The 16,772-nt window shown below is 43.0% G+C and overlaps 1 protein-coding gene across 1 annotated transcript; it reads left to right on the forward strand.

Annotated features, from left to right (window-relative positions):
- Positions 1-231: 231 nt before the first annotated feature.
- PLD4 (phospholipase D family member 4) lies at positions 232-14,481 on the forward strand. The gene is made up of 11 exons (XM_062628111.1): positions 232-382; positions 3,570-3,659; positions 4,270-4,475; positions 5,150-5,333; positions 6,684-6,804; positions 7,123-7,250; positions 7,407-7,607; positions 8,003-8,142; positions 10,623-10,788; positions 12,462-12,558; positions 13,848-14,481. The coding sequence occupies exons 1-11, from the start codon at positions 380-382 to the stop codon at positions 14,054-14,056; spliced, it is 1,545 nt and encodes a 514-aa protein (XP_062484095.1). The 5' UTR covers positions 232-379; the 3' UTR covers positions 14,057-14,481.
- The last annotated feature ends 2,291 nt before the right edge of the window (positions 14,482-16,772 follow it).

Genomic DNA, 16,772 nt, shown 5'->3' on the forward strand with positions numbered 1-16,772 from the left:
AATGGGTTGCCCAAGGAGGTTGTGAATGCTCCATCCCTGGCAGTGTTCAAGACCAGGCTGGACAGAGCCTTGGGTGACATGGTTTAGTGTGAGGTGTCCCTGCCCATGGCAGGGAGGTTGGAACTAGATGATCTTAAGGTCCTTTCCAACCCTAACTAGTCTATGAGTCTGTGATTCTGTGATGACTTGGGACTCTCAGTTGTCAGTGCCTGTTGTGAAACTCCATATTTAAGAGGAAGTATCTGCAGCAGGAAGAGGAAAAACCAGAAGAGCCCCAAATAAATCTGCTAGTGAAAAGCATGTGCGCTGCTTCTTGTAAGCAAAGTTGGAGTAACATCAGACCGCGGTAGGAGATCCACACAGGAGGAAGACTTGCAGGATGGTAAGTACATCTGCCATCATCTTGAGAGTACTGGGGGTTCATCTGAGAGCACTTTGTTCATCTGAGGAGCCTCAAACAGCTTCTTGGGGATGGTTTTGTATAATGAAAAGTCTCATCCTTGTGTTTGAAATCCAACATATGAAACAGGTTGATGCTGATGGAGAAAAGAAGTACCAAAAGTTATTTAGGGGGCAGGGAGAGACCAGCTTTAATGTTATAAACAAGTCTCTTGTGTGCTCTCAGCAGATTGTGGTATTAGCTTGTGTTCCAGTCTGTGAAGAAACACTAAGCAATAGTTGTATTTATTGCTCTTGGATAAACTTTAGTCATTGAAATTGGCAGCTGGTAAAGCTCTGAAAGCTTTGAGGAAGCAGCAGTTAATTACTGACCAGCTACAATACTATTCTTAAGCATTCTGCCTGAGTCTGTGCTGTTTTCTTTCTTGAAAGTTAAACTTCATATTTTAGTGCAGTTCTCATGACTTCTGTAAGGCAGCTGGGAATCTAACCCATTAGCAGTCAAAGACCCCAGGAAGCACTTTGACCCAAATGGTACATGATTCTATGATTGTGGCACATATGAGATCTGTTTGCCTTCATATTTTTATGAGAGCTGCTGCTTTTCAAAGCCATTTTGTAACTGTTGCTGGAAAAGAGAACTGAAACAATTTGTTTCTCAGAAGCTCCTTCCTTCTGAAGCCATCAAATGGCTGTAAATGCCCTTGCAGCTGCAGTTCCTTACCAAGATCGTGCTTGGGTCACTTCATTGTACTGTGGGGAGCACTTTAGCTTTGGGGGCCAGAGGGACAAGGTGACACCTCTCAGGTTCTGGTTCTGTGATGAGGACTGGTGGGAACAGCTGCTGCCAAAGCTGTGAGATGTGGAGTGTGACCTGCAGCCTCACTGGGTGCTCCTGGCCAAGGCTGAAGGGCTGCTGCTGCTGCTCTTTTTCAGCTGCCTTTCTCCTCCTCCTTTGAAATCCCTTTGCTTCAGTTTCCTACAAACTCCTCAGCATCTTCTCTCTTGCTCTTTCTTCCTTTTCTTCCCACTACATTTTCTGGGTTGGTATTTGACCGCTTCCTCTCAAGATGGGGGAATGATGTGTGCTGCTGTCACACAGCTTTCTCTGCTTGGTGTGTGTTATATTCCTCCTCCCTGCTTGGGCTGTAAGCTCCTGGGGGTAAGACGCTGCATCTTTGTGCTGTGCTTAAAACATGAGCTGGGACTTCAGGGGCATGGGGACCTGATATGCACCAGGGAATGGCTCACTGTCTATCACTGTTGGCAGCAGCTCAGTTCCTCCAGGCCTGGGAGAGCAGGTATTTCACTGCCAGTGTTTATAACTATTTCTAGTGTAAAAGCTTGCACCTGAATTTGAGGGCAGCAAAAGAAGTGCTAGTGAAAAGTGTGAGTAAAACTGCCTTAGACAGAAGGTACCGCTGTGGTGATTGCAGCTAATAATAACAACAAGCAGGCTCTGGAACAGAAACTTAGCTTTCATCTCTGAAGCTCTAGCATGCTTTTTAGCATGCTTGTTCATACCTTTGCTTTTTCCTCTCTTATTTCCTCTTAACTTTCTTATTCTCCCTTGCCTGCTCTTTTACGTTGGGTCCTCTCTTTTCAAATCAGCACTGTTTCCAGGCTCAAGTCAAAACACAGCACTGCACCAGCTACCACGAAGGAGAAACATGACTGCTACTGCTGAACCCAGGACACCTTGTGTTCCCCAAGTCATTGTTTCAGACCCACCTCCCTTGTCTCCCAAGACATCCTCCACCTCTTCAGTTCAATCATACTAGTTCTTGTGAGTTAGGTCCCATAAGAAGCCTTTGGAGTTACATCACTGCAGTGTCCAACTCCTGCTTGTTCCATGTGGTCACAGCATCTGTACAGAAAGGTGGAGTAGGCAGGAGTTGGATGCACCATGGACATGTGTGGCCATACTGCCTTATGCATCTGAGAAGGCAGACACCATGAGCCCATCCAATTCAGGTGACAATAGCTGTGAACATAGGGCAAGATGGATGGGACAAGCCTGGCAGGATCCTTCCTACCTAAAACTTGTTTGCGTGTGGCCACCCACCACTTATGCTCTGTTGCCACAGAGCAACTGCATATCTGATACCATGACAGCATATTTACCTTCCTGGCTACAAATGCCCAGTGGCTCAGGGATAGGAAGTGGTGGATTGGGACTGGGCAGACGGTGATATCATCTGCTAGCACTTTTTGAAATCTACCATATCCCAGGATGTGCTTCTTGCTTCTAAGCATGAAAAATGTCCAGGTCTAGTAGAAGATGTCCCTGCCCATGACAGGGGGGTTGGAACTAGATGATCTTAAGTTTCTTTCCAACCCTAACCTTTCTATGAGCCTATGTTTCTAAATGACAGCTGACTCCTTATGGGGTAAATTCACCTCTGCTAATGCAGGGATAATTCATGATCTATTGGGCATGTGTGAAGTTCTTGGTTTGACCTTTTGAGAAGGCAAAGTAGGCAAGTGGCCACCTACCCCTTACCTAGCAACTGCTTTGAGTTTTGCTGTATTTTGGTACTTTGTTTTGGGGTTACCTCTGCTGGTGATAACACAAGATTGGAGCAATATTGTCTGAGGAGGAAAAGAAGTTAACTTATATTCTAGGGTCACAACTGCAACAGGGGTGAAGAAGAGTTTCTATTTTGGGCTGGTCTCCATCTCCTTAACAAAGTCCCTTCTGGATGTGGTGCTGGCATTGCAGATAACTCACAGGCATAGGAAGAGAGCAGGAGCCTAATGGAGTCACACACAGGATGACATTGATATTGTATGCTACCACTCACAGTTCCTGCACTTAATTATTGCTTGCTGGCAAATATTTTAGCTTGCAACAGGACAAAAGTGGGTGTTGAAGGATAACTTGAAAAGGCAGAGATGCAGTTCTTTACACATTTATCACTGAAGTGATTTTGGTGTGTAGACAGCACCACGGAAAAAGTACAGGGACCTGTCTCTCCCTCTCCCTTTGGAATCTGTTAATGTCACTCAAGACCCATAATACAGGGAGGATGTTGCACAGATCCGTACTTAAATGTCAGAGTGCTGTATAAAGCAATGGCAGTAACCTGCATTTTTAGTCTGTAACTGGCTTTTTACAAATGTTGCCATAAAGCTTTATTTTTCCCTTTGCATACATTTCTGTTTTTCAGATTGTGAAAAAAGCATTAAAAACATCCCTGATGTTTAATGAATCTTCCAACATGAAATTAAGTGTGAACAATCAAAAAGACTTCAAAACGGTAATTATTGGGAAACACTACATTTGCTTACAAGAGCTGAGATTACACTGGCATTTCTTAAAAGATGTAACAGATTAAGAGGAATGATTTTATTGCCCATTTTAGAAACCCATATAGGTTTCAATCTTCTTTGTAAACAAGTGAGAGACACAGCAACCCTCATTGATTTATCCAGTAGACTGATCAAACCTTGCCGAGAGGGAGTAATGTGGAATCTAATCCTGCAGCCCTGGCTCTGGATGGTGTGTTATGGATTTCCTTCTTTTGATTTTTGTGAGTTTTTGTTGAACACCCATTTGTCTTGTGCTAAAATAAAGCCAATAAATGTCAAATCAATCACAACGTTCTGGAAAAAAAACAAGTTTTTCGGTATGTTGGCACAGGAAAAATTAAAGCAAAACTAAAATCTCAGTTCTCACATAAACCAACCACTCTGTAGCTTGTGATCCACATTTTCAGTGGTGTATCTAAGAGTGCTGTCTGCCAGTAGCTGAAAGCAGAACTACTATTCAAAGATTGTGAGTTACCTGTAACAGGGAGTCATCCATTAGCTGGTGTATCAGTGACTTGGTGATCACTTAAATTTTACCCTATTTGCGTTCTATTCTAGTTTCAAATCTTAGGGGCAATTTTGATACTTGGTCTTGTTGTCTTGGCTGTTTACTTCATGGAAGTGGAAAGCACAGTTGATCCTAGCAGAGAAAAAGCAGTTGTCAACATTTACAAAGAGATGGAGGAGGAAGAAGAACTCTATGGAGATCTCCCAGGAGCCACAGTAATTGAGGAGGACACCAATGGATCAAATGACTCCTGCAGGTGAGCCAGGCTTGATGGCACATGGAGAAGTAATCACCCAGTGGAACAACAGTTACAGTGATGACAGTATCAGCATGGCTTTTGTTCTCTTCCCATTGTATAATAAGTGACAAAGTACCACTAATTTGGGAAGAGTGAGGGGTTTGTTTACGCATTGGGTCATTAGTAGTTGACTATTATGAGGGGTAGTAGGGGCAGTATCAATACTCAATCAATATGTTCAGCACACCTCTGTTGCATCTCCACCATCTCCAGACATCCTCCCTTTGTGGCAGTGGTGGGAGGCGGCAGAGCAACCAGTAGGCAAAGCAGCCCCTGCTGAGCTCACTTACTTTCAGAGGCCAGAGGGATGAGTGGATGGTTGTTCTGGCAGAGGGAAGGGGTACCATCCAGCCTCAGGGTTTACTTTTCTTCTCATCTTTAGGATGAGAAGATAAAGAGCTCAGAACAGCTACTGATAAGCCATTGTGCTGGATTGGGATCATGATGTATGATATACACTTGGCTATAATGACTGGGCATAGAGAGTAGTCCCATCTTGTTTGTCCAGCTCTGCTTGTTTGCATTTGAGGTTGATGTCCAAAATGGCCAAGTGTATGGCTTGAGAGCTTTCCTGCTTAGTTTCCTGCTTGGGTTACAGTCACTTGCTTCACAACATGCGACTGTCATTGCAGCTTTGAACTGGTGGAAAATGTTCCTTATGACTTAGCTTTTGAGATAAACAGCACTGCAGCCAAACCCCTGTACAAAGCCTGGATGAGACTCCTTGATATAGCCCAGGAAAAAATTTACGTGGCTTCTTACTATTGGTCTCTTGCTGGGAAGGATATCAACGTCAATGACTCATCTTCCAAGCAGGTAGGACTGAATCAATGACAAGCACATTTACGGTTGTATGGCCATGTGGTAGATGGCAGATTGACTGTGAGGCCTGTCTTCCAGATGCTTCCTGCAAACCCAGAAAGGTTTTCCATGCTGGTCTGAAGCAGCACACCAACTTTCCTCCTCTGGCCAAGTTAGACCCCATATGGGCTCTGTTTTCTCTGAATATTTCTGTGCCATGTTTTAAGAGCAACCGGGCAGAGGCCAGCCTCAAAACCATACTCTCTCACCCTGCAGATGGTCAGCCTACGGTAGGGGCAGCCAGTGGCATGGCCAGAGAGCCTGCAGGATCTGTATACACAAGTGAACATGCCAATTCCCACTGGCTAGCTGGAAGAGTCAGGAAACAAAGTCTGCTGGACTTTTACCTGCTTCAGAGGCTGCTTCTCTCCCTTGTACAGGCACAGCATCTGCATCCACCCATTTTGCAGATGTTCCTGAAGCATGCCATTGGGCAGCCATTCAGGACATTCATTCTTCTCCTGGGCACCCTGTGCAGCCAGGCTTCCTGCAGGGCCTCTCTGGCTCCACCACCAAAAATAAATGAAAGAGGCCACGGCACAGGCTCACCTTGCTACTGTTCATCGTGTTTAAGTGTCCCTTGGCTCTAATCTGGCCTGTGGCAGCCGGCAGCCTCCCACGCAATCCTGAGCAGGGTCTGGGGGCCTATTCTGAAAAGCAGAAGGGACAAGACCGTGCTATTTCAGGTAGGTGTGGAGTTTAGTCACCTGTCAGGAATTGTGCTGTTTGCTGACAGACCATGTACTGGCCTGTTTATTACTGCAGGCCAGAGCTCTGCCTCTGCCCCTGCCCTGGCACATCCTCCTTGGCCTCATGGGCTTTCTGGGATTTGTCTTCCTCCCCACGTGGTTCTGGTGATGTAAGATGACTCATTTCCTCCTCAGAAAAAGAAGGGAAAGTAACAGATGGAAGGCTGTCTCTGCTAAAGGGACAGCTCAGTGTAGGGCAGCCTCTGTTATTTTATTCTTGGGGAGAACTGACGCAGTGTATCTGTTGAGCATCAGCATCCAGCAGTTGATCTTCACTGGGGCATTCACCTTTGAAGTCTGGGATATTTGTGGTTGTATTTTTAAGCCTTACGTCTAATACCATTAAACAACAGAAAATAAACTTTGATTCATACATTGGTTCAGAATCTTTGCTCCCTTTTTTCTCTACTTGAAGCAATACTAAAATAGATGAAATTTCTGATCTTTCTTGTGTTGGGCTTCTTCAAACAAAGCATCCATTAGTAACACTGTACTTTGAGTATATCTTACTAAATGTTCTATAACAAAATACAAAAAATAGCAATGTACCATGCAGGGTGAAGATATTCTGAAGAGGTTTGAGAGACTACTTGCAGAGAATGTCTCTGTGTATGTTGCAGCAAGTATTCCAACTCTGGCAACTAATTCAACTGACCTTGAGCTTTTAGAGGAAAAAGGTAATTATTCAGTGATGCACTCAGAACTTCTGCATTGCAATAGGGCATCTGAGACAAACTGGTCTCCAGGGCTTATTCTGGCATGGTGTTTATGTGAGTTCACAGGACAAGTGCTATGGGTTCATTAGTTCATGATTTTTGTGTATGTTGTCATGCCCTTAAGGATTTTTCTGAAATTTCACTTTTTGTATATTTTGGTAGTTATTAGTGGATGCAAGTATTAGACATCCAGACATGTCCTGGCTATCAGGGGAGCAGTATAGATTACCATCTCCAGCTGTGTCTAAACTCTTTTTGCCTCTCCCCACTTTTCTTCAGGGGCTTATGTAAAGAAGGTTGATTTTGGACATTTGGCTGGAGGAGTGTTGCACAGTAAATTCTGGATTATAGACATGAAACACATATACATTGGTAGTGCAAATATGGACTGGAGATCTTTATCTCAGGTAAGCTCTCCTTCAAAAAGCTGGGGGAAAATTCATGTGCTAGCACATAACAGAAGAACATCATAATGTAAGATACTGATTGAGTGGGAGAAACAGCAAAGAAACCCTTGGAGGTGGCTCTTTCTGGGGCTGTGACATAGCTTACTCTCTTTGCAGGTGAAAGAATTTGGTGCTGTGATATACAACTGCAGCTGCTTGGCCAAAGACCTCTGGAAAACATTTAGTACTTACTGGGATCTTGGACTTCCTAATGCTACAGTCCCATTCCCTTGGCCTCTTAATTATTCTACCCACATTAACATGCATCAGCCTCTGGAAGTAGAATTCAATGGAATCTTGACAAAAGCCTATTTTTCTGTAAGTATCTTTAGAAGTATCAGGATAGAGTGTGAACTATATTTTAACATAGGCCAGAAATTTTTTTTCAGCAGTCCTCAGTTACCTGTGTTCCAATTGGATAATAATTAATTCAACAGGTTTCTTTGGAACTGCTCAACGAATAAGGGCTGACCCAGCTTCATCCATCAGGTAGTATGGCAAGAATGGGGCGCAGGTCTTCTTTGATCACCTGTGGGCTCAATACATCAGTATCTGACCCATCAGGTCATGTAAGGCATGAGGAAAGATAGTGGTCCACTTAAAGTGCTTCGTTCTATTGTAATGAAAACTGAACAGATCTGAACATAAATGACTCACAGAATCTGACAGAAAAAAGGATGAAATCACTGACATGTGTGTTTTCTTCTTTTCAGGCTTCCCCTCCAGCATTTTGTCCAGAAGGTCGTACCAATGACCTCTTTGCTATAACCAGTATTATCAGTGAGGCACAGAAATTTGTCTATGTTTCTGTTATGGAATATTTCCCTACCAGCCGTTTCATTCACCCAGAAAGGTACAATTTGTATCTTCAGCAAATCAGCTGACTGTCCTTTTTAAAGGAAAAATATGCTATTCTGCTCCTTCTGCAACAGAAGTATTCAGAGTGGAGAGAACTGAGGCTTTGCTCTGCACTCTTGACTGCCTCATGCAAATACTGATACCATAGGAAGGGTGGTATCCAGTACTGTCCATTGTGCTTCACTAGTGTTTTAAATCAGCCTCGCATGCTCTTCACACAGCAAGAAAACTGTGAAGTGACAGACCAGGGACAATCAGAATACAGCTCTCTTCAAAACATAGCAGAGCAGCTTTGTGAATAGAGAGAGGAATGGGAACAGCAGAAAGATAACTGACATCAGGCTTTTCAGGGAAAATGTTCTTGTTCCCCTCTTCTGCTCCTGTTTCTTTCTTTCTGCTCTTTACTTCTGAAGACTCTTGACTTCTGGTTCTGCTGCCTGTTTGACGTACTTGACCCATAGTTTAAAGGGTGATTCTTAACTGTCCTTGCTGACCAGGAGGCTGAACTAGTCTCTAAAAGAAGCTTCTGGGCTTTTATTTTCCTTTTCTTACAGTTCCATCTAAGGACAGCCAAGTTCCTAAAGCATGCTGCATGCATGCAGCAGCCGCTCTCAAAAAGAAGGTGGTAGTGGTGATCTGGAGTGATCAGGTTGTGTGCAGGGGACCACTGCCTAAGGTCACAGCAGAATTATGCAGACTCTCTACATCAGCTCATATCTGAGTAACACAAAAAGTTAGTCAGTCATGGGGCAACCACTAAGACTCCAAATCCTCTTAGATATGCTTGAATTAGGATGTTTACATGCAATCAAGTGTCCTGAGTATTATCTGTTTATAACATTTGTGAGTTTTCCAATCGTTTAAATAATCTGACTGAGAAAGAAGCTCAGGCAAAATAATTATGTACAACATGGCTTGTAAGGAATAGGGTGAGCTCTAGCTTTCCGTTTAGTCAGAATTATACCATGCATCATGTCCTGTGGCATGATGGTGTAAAGCCTCTGTTGTTCAGCTGGGCATCTGTTAGCAGGAAGGATAATAGATAGGCACAGATAATGCCACTGTCTTTGAAATGAAATCTCAAAGACGAGCTTCCACTTGGGGGATACTTTTTATAAATCAAACAACTTCAAGGATTTTCGGTTTCTGTGCTGTACAGTTGAATCTCTGTGTTTCTCATCTCCTGCTATTAGCTAAGAATAGGTTCACAGGAAGTCTTTTTTCCCCTTAGGAATGAGTGTGTTAATACTCCCCATTCTTCATCTGAAGCCTTAATCCACCATTTGTGACATCTAGGACCTGATCAGATGCAAAAAAAGTTTGAAAGGCCTAGGGAAAGCTGTGCGGGGCCTCAGGCTATCTCCACAGCAATCAGCTATAGTGCAATGAATTGAGGCTGATTAGTTCAGGTTAGGTTCCTCTAGCAGCTGAGGCAGAAGGAACAAAGCTGGTATCTTAATGCCTGAGTGTTAATCAACTCAAACCTGATATATTTAAAAAATGGAAACTGTTGAAAAATAGGATTTCTAAATATGTTTTTCTGAGTTTTTCAGGATCTGCAAGACAACCTGATCCTGAAAGCACATGGCTAGTCTGCTGATTGTGATAGGACGATGTGCAGTGGAAATTTAGAGAATTCAGGGCTTTGTACATAAGGCCCAAGGAATAAGTCAGGCAAATTAATTAATCATTGCCCATGGGACTGTGAGCGAGTGCTGGACCACTCTGTATCCCGCTCTGTCCTCCAATCTATACTGAAGATGCTTGTTTTCCTCCGTGCAGCACTTGTTAGGGTCTACAGGATGAAAGTCCTATACAGGCCTTTGGAGTTACTAGTCTTGGGATGTACATTGTCCAGCACTTTGTGTTGTGTAGTTGGGTCAAGGATGTTAAAAATTTTCCCCAAGCTACTATCAAAACAAGTGTCATGGAAATGGAGAGCCCCTTGTTCATGAGAACACAGCTGTGTTCATTACCTCGAGGGCACGTGGCATGCTAAAGAAGACAAGGAGGGATAGGGAGGGATAGTATCCACGCCAAGTCCTGAAATGGCCATATTCTACAAAGTGGTTCTTAGGCTTTCCTCTGGGCTCTGTGCTGCCCTTTTTACTTCATGCTGTATGATCTGGCTTTACATTGGAGTTGTTATTTTTAGTTTCCTAATGCAATGAGCATGATGGCACCAAGCAGTGTGTGTGGCTGTGTACATGTACTTTACTAAGCTTTAAACTTCTTGATAATTTTCAACCTAATTTGGCAGAGACTGGAGGTCTCAAAATGCACTGTGAAATGAACTGGCTGGGTAGAAGGCAGAAATCTTACTTATACCTCCAGTGAAGACACAAGAGTTCCTCTTACTGGGTACCCGAGATCCCACCTGTGCACAATGTTACTTATATTCTCGGTTCATTCTTGCAGCTTTCTACCAAACTACTTCAGAACTGTCCCTTTTTCTTCCCACCTACTTTTCTCTAGATATTGGCCAGCCATTGACAACGCTCTGAGACGTGCAGCTTTCGAATACAGAGTACAAATTCGGCTTCTGGTCAGCTGCTGGACCCACTCTGACCCAGCCATGCTCTACTATTTGAGGTCCCTGCGTGCTCTCAACAATCCACATGCCCACATCAGTGTCAGCGTGGTACGATAAGAAACCTGATTTTGGAAAGACAGCTTGAGGATGCAAGCCTCCCACTGACTTTTGAGTCTAAGCTGCCAGTTGTGTGTGGAAGTACTAGGTTTTAGAGAAGCAGATTGTCATAATCAGAGAATGGATAATCAGAGAATGGTTTGGGTTGGAAAGGACCTTAAGATCATCTAGTTCCAACCCCTCTGCCATGAGCAGGGAAGCCTCACACTAAACCATGACACCCAAGGCCCTGTCCAGCCTGGCCTTGAATGCTGCCAAGGATGGAGCATTCACAACTTCCCTGCGCAACCCATTCCAGTGCCTCAGCACCCTCACAGTAAAGAATTTCTTCCTTATATCCAATCTAAACTTCCCCTGTTTAAATTTTAACCCATTGCCCCTTGGCCTATCACTACAGTCCCTAGCGAATAGTCCCTCCCCAGCATCTTTATAGCCCTCCTTCAGCTACTGGAAGGCTGCTATGAGGTCTCCACGCAGCCTTCTCTTCTCCAGGCTGAACAGCCCCAACTTTCTCAGCCTGTCTTCATATGGGAAGTGCTCCAGTCCCCTGTTCACCCTCGCGGCCCTCCTCTGGACTTGTTCCAAGAGTTGCATGTCCTTTTTATGTTGAGGACACCAGAACTGTATACAATACTCCAGGTGAGGTCTCACGAAAGCAGAGCAGAGGGGCAGGATCACCTCCTTCGACCTGCTGGTCACGCTCCTTTTGATGCAGCCCAGGATATGGTTGGCTTTCTGGGCTGCGAGTGCACACTGCCGGCTCATGTTCATTTTCTCATTGACCAACACCCCCAAGTCCTTCTCCGCAGGGCTGCTCTGAATCTCCAGTTGGAACTGGATGATCTTTAAGGTCCCTTCAAACCCAAACCATTCTCTGATTATCCAGGCAGTAGCTTTTGCTGAGCACCATGAGAGTGACAGTTTATATGACAACCTAGTGCTCTTTTCATAGACCTTTTCCTGTATTAAGCATCTTAAATGGGTCTAATTACTGTCAATTTTTTACAATTGAGATCTCTGCTGACTGCCTAGACAAATGGGCCTGTTTGTGAACACTAGGTATTACACACAGGCCATAGGCACTAGGCTGGAGTGCATCAAGTGGAGGGAGGTGGTATGGAAGCTCCCGACATGATGCAGTTACCATGACACAGTGAAGTCACAGAATTAAGGTGGAATGTTTTTTACCAAAAGGAAAAAACAAGCAAGCAAACAAACAAACAAACCCAATAAGAGTTAACACAAAAAGTTCAGCATTTTTGTTGCCTGCAGTACCCCTTGTGTCTGTGATCAGCCCATTCTAGCACAAAATAAGAGCAGCAATCAGTTGTAAATGCAGACCTATTAAACAGCTGCCTAAAACTGCATTTAAGTGTCTGCCCTGTAATGATAATAGCTGTGCCACTAATGGAACATTGTGAAGGAAACATTATCCTTATCTGATCTCAATTGCTTATCCAATTTTATGTATAGTGGAAATACTATTTGTTAGTTCTCTTGGATAAGAGTAAAATCTCTTTTATGGTACATTTAATAACAGTGGGTGGACTATTCTGTTCTTTCTGTACTATTCTAGTCTTTGTAAATATAGAAAATCTGCATTATCCAATCATGCAGTCTGTTCCTAACTATGGTATTTCTATTTTTAATTTCTCTCTCTCCAGAAACTCTTCATTGTTCCAGTTATGAATCACACAAATATTCCTCATGGGAGAGTGAATCACAACAAATATATGGTCACTGATAAAGTAGCCTATATTGGTATGTATTCCATTATTCCAAACACTTACAGTATATTTAGATCTATAGGATTGAGGCTGAGATAGGATGGGCTGCAATATCAGAAAAAGACCCCATTTTTCCATGTAAATCAGTCTGCCCTGGATAAAGAAGTAGAGATGTGAAAGGGAGACAATAATGTAGGTCAGGTTCAGTAAGAGATTATTTCATATGACTGTGAACCATTAAGAACAGAGCATGACATGTCTGAGTTCACAGCTTGTGACAAGCACAGTGGGAATTTCACAGACTGTGTGCTCGTAATGATGCAGTGATAGCTGATGCTCTAGTATATAACATTGTGCTTTAATAAAACTAAATTGCTGGAAGGAATTAATTCCACGCACTGTTTGTTGAACAGAACTCTAGGAAAGGAAATGAAAAAACAGTAATGTCAATTGCTGCTCAATTCCTGAAAGTCAGAATTATGTTTATTTTTTACTCTCTTATTAGGATCCCTCAAGAAAGGCAATGTGAAAGGGCTCTGTCATTTCAGTCAGCTCATCCTACAAGCAATGCAAACCAGCAAATAGCCTAATCTTCCAATGGGCTGAGCACTTGCAGCTCCAATTGCCTTTAACAGAATTTGTTTCTTACTGAATTGTCTTTTGAAGACAGATATGCAGATAATTTGTTTTCATGGCTAAGCACCTTCCGGAATTGACGGTAGACTTTTCTAGCTAAGGCACATACCAGGAAAAGTGCTAAATGATAAAATGTGCATTTTTTCCACAATATTTGATTTACTGAATTATAGTAGCTTTGGAGAGAGCCCTAGACAATGCCTGCTGCTGAATTCCCAACTTTACCTGGTTTAAAAGCTGGCATTGCATGCTGAGCTCAGAGCAGCTCCCACGGTTTTATTGATCAAGGGTCTTGTTTTTCTTTAACAAGAGAATTAAGTCCATTAAGGATTTTTTTTTCTTTAAACACAGAAACCCATATCAAACGCTGACTTTTACCTCTTTTAATACCTCAGTGTAGCACTCTATTTGCATATTTGTAATAATTAGGTTTGTGCGCCTCTGTCACAGGCTGTAAGGAATCAGGTTATGAAGCTTCAGGTTTGCAGTTAGTACTCACTTTGCAAAACCTGAGGTCTGGAATAAGAAGGAGGTGACCTCATTTTTGCTGCTTTATTGGTCCTAATGAGATTTGCAGTTGTACAGCAAATCAGCAAAGCCAGACAAATGTGGATTTAACAAGAATAGGGATGAAACAGAACACTGGGAAATTAATGTTTTCTAATTAGATACTTTTTCATTGCATAGGGACTTCGAATTGGTCAGAAGATTACTTCATTAACACTGCTGGTGTGGGACTAATTATCAAACAGAATTCAACCAACGTGCAGAGAAGGCAACTGCCTATCCAGGAACAATTAAAACATCTTTTTGAGCGAGACTGGAATTCCAAATATGCAGTGAATCTGGAAGATGTGCAGGGACAGAAAGACTGTAACTGGAGAGGCAGGCCCTGAAGTGAATTGAAATACAAATTTAAAATAAAACAAAAAGCCCCACTTGAATCTTGTTCCCTGTGCAGAACAGGGAGTTTTCTCATTCTGTCTTTGTCAGAAAAATTGTTCCAATATGATATCCACGTTGATGAGGTGAGAACTTCTCGTAGTTGACTCTGCCTGCAAAACTATTAGTCAGTGTGACACTTCTCTTTTTTGTGTGATTCCCTCACTCCAGAGTTAATGAAATGCATACAGTGTTATATGACAAGCTATCTGATATTAAAGCAAACATGGAAGATACAATTGGATCTTAGTATATCAAAGACGCAGATTGCCGTGCTATTTTGTTTTAGGAAGCTATATACTTCAACCTTAATGTTCCATTAACAGTATTTGCTTACATGTGTTTAACCGTATTTTTAATAAACTCCTGGTCACTTTAAGATTTTGAGCTGTGTAAGTAATTGCCTACAATAGCAAGGGCAGATTTTTAAAAGCATTTAGGAATTAGAGGTACAGGGAAATACCCATATTTAAGTGTTGAGGCTAGTTTCCAGAATTAAGAACCTGTGATATAAATCTGGAGCCCTGAGTGTTTGGGGATGCTTGGATGTCTGTGCGTTGGCCACAGGCAGTAAATGGGATGGCAAAAGAAGAGCAAAGCTGATGTGTGAGTGCTGGGTTGACAACGGCATCCCACCTACTCTGTGGTCAGTGCTTGGGAAATCTCCTTGCTCCTTTGGGGCTGTCTTGGTGCTGGACCTGACCAGTGTTGTGTCTCTGGGCTTCCTTTTCTGCTGCAGTCACACAGGGACCATAAACCTGAGTCATCTGGTGCCTTATGTCCATATCCACCACTGCATAGTGGCTCTGCCCTGGGTGACTCCCAGAAGTGACAGGAAAGGAAAGCAGAGCACATAGGCCAGCAATGGAGAGGTGTGAATGACACTGACCTTAGGCTCTGTGAACCTTGCCAGAGCTGCACACTTTGCCTGGGCACTGGAAAGGGAGTAGCAGTGTGAACCTTTTGCTTAGGGACTGATGTGCACCAGAGGCGAGAGAGCCCAAGGTGAAAGCCCACTGCACTGAAAAAAATATTTCTGATTTTGTTCTTGCACGCGAGTATCAGTACATGGTCAGGTATATTTGTTAGTACCGGCTAATAAACCCATGAAATGGAGCTAGTGAAAACCAGCTGAGAAGTTTCTATTTTGCTAGGGATTTTAATTAATGAGTGGAAATATCAAAATACAAAGCAGCCTTTAGAAAGGAAATAGGGGAGGAGAGCGCTAAAAGCACCTGCATCTTCCTCAGTATGTTTGCACATATGTGATACAGAAGTTCAGTGTTATCTGTCAATGTCATAAAAATCTGCATTAGTAACAGCAAGCATTTGATCTGTAATGATGGATAAAACAATCCAAGGGTCTTGGAAGTGTTTGGAAGAGATAGCTGAGGAGCAGCCGGGAAACCAAAAAATGGAAAATTGGTTTGCATCATCTCCAAAAGACCTTATAGAGAAAGAGGCATATTTGTGTGGGGATTTGTGTGTATTCACAGAGATTCAAGTCAGTCCACGCACAGACAATCACAGCAGGTCCCTTTTTCATCTCAGCACAGGGCAGAGATTCAAAAGCACCAAAATTCTTCCTCTGGAGGATGGGGAGGTTGCACTGTGATGGGGAAGTCTGTACTCCCACTACCCCGTCCATGTCTGCACCAAGAGCCAAAATTCACCTGAATGAGGCCTTGCCAAGAGGGGCTTGAAGCTGAGCTGCCACAGGCCTTTCAAGACTGCCAAGGTCCGCAGCAGTCTCACAGCTCGGAGATGGAGTGCCAGGACAGGGACTTTGCCGACCTCCCTGTGGAGTCGTGCTCTGGGCTCTGTGCAATGAGCACATGTGAGTGGTGGGGCAGTTTGAAAAGCTGTTTGAGCAGTTGCATCTTGAGCCAACAGAATTATTTTCTGTAGCGGATTGTGCTCCTCTAGATGGCACTCGAAGCTGTGTTTTCACTGATTTGGGGATGGTGGGTATTGCGGGAACAAGAAGGAAACTTTCTTCTCCACTTGTGAGCTCAAATCTGACAGTACCGGATAAACTGTTCAGAGTTTCTGGACAAGCTGTGAGACTTGTCTTCTGGTAATGTAAGACTCATACGAGGTCAGGTTCAGCTTATGTAAGAGAAATTGACGCTTATGCGAATGCTCTTTGCTGGCATCACTTGTATTGGTTTTCCTCCACAAATGAAGGAGGGGGTTTACAATTAAGACGATAAACTGGATCTAAGAGGAACTTGAGTTTATTTCCCCGCTTTCCTGTGAAACTTCTTAGGCTCCTTCATAGTTTTGTTCTAAATTACTTGTCTGTTACAAAGGTAGAATATGGTGTAAATTATAATCAGGCTTTGAATCTCTTCATAATTTTGTTTTCCATTTATGAAACAGGGTTAATAATAGTCCTTATCCCTCCACCTGTTACTTATTGCTTTCATTTAGATTGTGATTTCTTCAAGTTAAAGAGTATATCAAGTGTAAGCTGGGGCCTCCAGAAGTATTCATTAGCATCTATTTATTTTCTTTGAATGAATTTTCTAGTTTGGTTACAGGTAGTTCAGATTTTTCTCAGTATTAGTTTATTAATGTCTAGGAAAAGTTGTTGGTTTGGATCTTGAGCATGGATACTCTCTTCTGATCAGCTCATCTCATGTACCTATGTTATGCTGGAGTACAACT

Source organism: Pezoporus occidentalis, unplaced genomic scaffold (genome assembly GCF_034315485.1).
Source record: "Pezoporus occidentalis ecotype Australia unplaced genomic scaffold, CSIRO_AGI_Poc_V1 ctg31, whole genome shotgun sequence".
Taxonomy (NCBI): domain Eukaryota; kingdom Metazoa; phylum Chordata; class Aves; order Psittaciformes; family Psittacidae; genus Pezoporus; species Pezoporus occidentalis.